The 4,673-nt window shown below is 43.3% G+C and overlaps 1 protein-coding gene across 1 annotated transcript; it reads left to right on the top strand.

Annotated features, from left to right (window-relative positions):
• The first annotated feature begins 345 nt into the window (after positions 1–345).
• LOC121974793 (ammonium transporter 1 member 1-like) lies at positions 346–2,387 on the top strand. Its single transcript, XM_042526024.1, has 2 exons — positions 346–927; positions 1,122–2,387. The coding sequence occupies exons 1-2, from the start codon at positions 425–427 to the stop codon at positions 2,143–2,145; spliced, it is 1,527 nt and encodes a 508-aa protein (XP_042381958.1). The 5' UTR covers positions 346–424; the 3' UTR covers positions 2,146–2,387.
• The last annotated feature ends 2,286 nt before the right edge of the window (positions 2,388–4,673 follow it).

The following is a 4,673-nucleotide window of genomic DNA, read 5'->3' as shown; positions in this document are numbered from 1 at the left end:
TTAATACAGTATATTGATATAAAACTTTTATGTGTAGTAAAAATTATTATTTTATAAAGAATAAATCGTATTATCAAATTTTTTAGACTAGGATCTCATATAATAATCAAATTTTGAATTAATACAATTTGTTTTTTTTTCTAGTTGAGAATAGATAATATTTTTCTAGGTAAGGATCATCTCTTATTGATTTTAAAAAATAATAATAATTTTTTTGGATCCAATACTTAATTACACATTTTGCAAGGTCGTCCGTGCAATATTCCATAAAAATTAAAACTATATAGGAAGTTAAAATTATTGTGGCCTTGCTTTTTGTCGCTTGGAGGACTCGGCTATAAAATCGACTCTACTAGCTCCCCGCCCTTCGCCCTCCATTGGAAGCTCGGCGAAGTCAGAGGAGAGCGTGGTCGAGCGAACGGAGATGTCGTGCTCTTCTTCAGATCTGGCCCTGCTCCTTGGCAGCAGCGCCAACTCCTCCGCCGCCGCCGATTACATCTGCAACCAGTTCGCAGACGCCGGATACGCCATCGACACCACCTACCTCCTCTTCTCCGCCTACCTCGTCTTCTCGATGCAGCTCGGCTTCGCCATGCTCTGCGCCGGATCGGTGCGGGCCAAGAACACCATGAACATCATGCTCACCAACGTGCTGGACGCAGCCGCCGGCGGCCTATTCTACTACCTCTTCGGTTTCGCCTTCGCCTTCGGCGGGCCCTCCAACGGCTTCATCGGGAAGCACTTCTTTGGCCTCAAGGAGGTGCCGGAGCCCGGCTTCGATTACTCTAACTTCCTCTACCAGTGGGCCTTCGCCATCGCCGCCGCCGGCATCACCTCCGGCTCCATCGCCGAGCGCACCCAGTTCGTCGCCTACCTTATCTACTCATCCTTTCTCACCGGTTTCGTCTACCCCGTCGTCTCTCACTGGTACGCGATCCCTAGCTAGCATCTTGATATCTCAAACACACATCTCTCTCTGCTTTTGCTCTGTTCCTGATTGATGGTATCGAGGTTTGAGTTTCGTTTTGCTTGCGGATCGAAAGGATTTCGTTTTCGAGTATGTTAACTTTGTCTTTGGCGATCGATTCGATTCCTGATGGTGTTGATGTGGAATCGATTAGGTTTTGGTCGGGCGACGGATGGGCGGCGGCGGCGCGGAACCCCGGGGAGTCGCTCCTGTTCAAGTCGGGAGTGATCGACTTTGCCGGGTCGGGGGTGGTGCACATGGTAGGGGGGATCGCGGGGCTGTGGGGTGCCCTCATCGAGGGTCCGCGCATCGGGCGTTTCGATCACGGAGGCCGCTCGGTGGCCCTCCGCGGACACTCCGCCACTCTAGTGGTCCTCGGCACGTTCCTCCTCTGGTTCGGCTGGTACGGCTTCAACCCTGGCTCCTTCAACGTCATCTTCAAGACATACGGTCCTAGCGGCTCCCTCCACGGCCAGTGGTCCGCTGTCGGACGCACCGCCGTCACTACCACCCTCGCCGGCTGCACGGCCGCGCTCACCACTCTCTTCGGGAAGCGCCTCCAGACAGGACACTGGAACGTGACCGACGTCTGCAACGGCCTCCTCGGCGGATTCGCCGCCATCACTTCCGGCTGCTCGGTGGTCGACCCCTGGGCCGCCATCATCTGCGGCTTCGTCTCCGCCTGGGTCCTCATCGGCCTAAACAAGCTCGCGGCGGCGCTTAAGTTCGACGATCCCCTTGAGGCCGCGCAGCTCCACGGCGGCTGCGGCGCCTGGGGAATCATCTTCACGGCGCTCTTCGCGAGGGAGAGGTACGTGAACGAGGTGTACCCGGGGCGGCCGGGACGTCCCTACGGGCTCTTCATGGGCGGAGGCGGCCGCCTGCTCGCGGCCCACGTAGTGCAGATCCTGGTCATCGTCGGGTGGGTCAGCGCCACCATGGGCCCGCTCTTCTACGCCCTTCACAAATTCGGTCTCCTCCGCATCTCCGGCGAGGACGAGATGGCTGGCATGGACCTCACTCGACACGGAGGCTTCGCCTACGTCTACCACGACGACGACTCCATAACGCAAAACGGCAGTCCCGGCGGCGGCGGAGGTTTCATGCTCAAGTCCTCGGTGGTACGGGTGGAGCCGCGGACCGCTCCGGCGGCAGCCACCAACCATGAACAAGTCTAGCCTTCCCCCTCTTCAATGAAATGAAATGAAATGAAATCCGTGCTATTTTTTAAAATATTTTTTATTTTAAAAAATAGACCTTTTGTCTTGAAAAATCGGTAGTATTCTTGTACAGTGTTATAAGTTGTGTGTTGAAGGTGATTGGATGATCTCGAGGAACATCTCTTCCTCTCTTCTCGACTCCATTATTTGTCTACTTTGATTGTTGATGATATTTATTTTGCTTTGTTTTAAGTTTTCCATGAACTCTGGACCAGACTAATTCTTTCCCATTTCAACTGGTCGTACTGGATTTTTACTATATCGAATAGTAGATAATTTCTTTAATAAAAACTTAATTTGGTTTTTTATTATTTAATAAAAAATTAGTTTAATGGATTCAATTAATTTTTTAATTTTAAAAACAAAACTCAATCGGTAGACCATATAAATTCTAAACAAAATGAAAGCAATAAACATGTGATTGGGATAATTTATGGCAAAATTTCAAAGATTTATTTATTTATTTATTTTATTTCTGTGGTGCATCTCAGACTTTTTTAATTATTTAGAAAGCGACTCAGGAAATATCTAAAACACCCTCCCCGTGCTTTAGTTCACTAAAGTTCACATGGGGCAGAATCGTCGTTCAAATGAGTTTGACGTCCATAGTGGTCAAAGTTGCGAAAGCTCTGATGAATGAGAAGTAAAGGAAACCATTGCCATTGTCATTATCATTGTCATTGTCATTTCATTGAAAAACAAGTATGAAAGGTAAAATTTATAATTTTTTCATAACTATACGATGATTAAAACATAAGATATTATCATATGAATTTTTAAAGTCAAAACTCAGAGTATTTGAGCATATCTCCTTCCCTACCTTGTCACCTATATTAATGACTAGTAATTATTCATGATTTATTTTCTTTATCTTGACCTAAAGATGGATTAACAGTGACATTTGATATGAACAAATCATCTTTTGGTAACATGAAAGGGAAAGCTTACAACGCCAGAAAGGATGATTAGGAAGAGCTCAAAGAAGAGGATATTTGGGGATTAAATACCTTTTGAAAAATTTAAAAGTATCAAGTGCCCATAAGGAGACTTTGAGAATTTTATCTTAGAAACAAAAACAAACTAATATATATATATATATATATATATATATATATATAAAAGATCATTGTACTTTAAATTGACCTAATTCTATCATAATCTCACTCATCCGAACCGTCAATCTCGTAATAAAATAAATAAAATATAAACAGATAAATCACAAGGAATATCTTATCGTAGAGCAACGACTCTTTATATGAGGAGATTAGACACTCAACAAGCTCACTACAAAAATAATCAAGTTTATCGAAGAAATATTATTCCATCGGTATAATTTTGATATTACCGATGGAATTCAACTTCCGTCGATAATTTTATTAATTACGGGGAAAAATGAGATTACTGAAAGAATTCTAACTCCATCAATAATATTGTTTCAGGATTCATGACGAAATTTAAATTTTGTCAGGAATTCCCGACGGAAATTAGATTCCGTCAAGAATCTCGAAAATAAGATTAGGGCACGCCCTTCTCCTTGCGCACTCATTTTCTGATCTCCGGCAATCCTGATGCGTGCTCTCCTCTTTGGTGATCTTCGGGTAAGTTTTCTCCTTCCTAAATCCTTTTCTACCCTTCCCGATCTCCATCGGCCGCTAGCATGCAGTTGCGGCATTTTCGACTTCTAGCACGCGGCTGGCGTCATTTTCAAGCCGCTAGCATGCGGCTGGCAGCTTTTTAGGCCGCTAGCTTTGAGCCGACGATTTTACCAGCTACCAGCATGCGGCAGGTGGCTGTGCCGCCCTCCAGCAAGTGGCTGACTCTTGTATCAGCTGCTGGCAACATCGTCAGTCATTAGCTCGCAGCCGACTGCTTGGTCGGTCGCCAGTTGACAGTGCAGCTAGCTGCAAGATCAACAAGCCACTTAATCGAGTTTGCCCTATCGCAAGCTCACGGCTACAAGCTCGATTTGCCGCATACTCTTTTGTTATGTTTGTTTGTGATTAATTTTTGCTAATTTTTTTTTATAGTATATTGCATTTGCTACTCTTCTCTAGCTAAACTACTCTGATTCAGGTATAATTTAATAAATAGTAAATATGTGCTATTTTACATGGTTGAATTTAGATGTAAGTTAAGTTATTATTTTGATATATAACTTGAAATAGTCATTTGGTGATTTTAGTGTTTGTATATTTATATTTATATTAATTTTAGAGTTTATTATCTTTTGGTTGGAGCCTAAAAGATAACATTATTTGTTATTTGTCTAATATGAAATTCAGGTTTTTTGTGATTTAGGTTGATAGATACTACAAGTTTAATATATGAAAAAATAATCTAGATTTCTTTTGGTTCACTAAGTTAAATGTTTAATAGAAAGTGAACATTTTGTCTGATATAACTTATTAGGTTGTTACATGGAAACTACACACATTATATTATGTTTGATTGCTTAATTTAAGCTTAAATCAAATTGTACAAGTTTA

The sequence above is a fragment of the Zingiber officinale genome, chromosome 4B (assembly GCF_018446385.1).
Source record: "Zingiber officinale cultivar Zhangliang chromosome 4B, Zo_v1.1, whole genome shotgun sequence".
Classification (NCBI taxonomy): domain Eukaryota; kingdom Viridiplantae; phylum Streptophyta; class Magnoliopsida; order Zingiberales; family Zingiberaceae; genus Zingiber; species Zingiber officinale.
The sequence above is the reverse complement of the archived record's forward strand: the minus strand, read 5'-3'. Positions and strand labels throughout refer to the sequence as shown.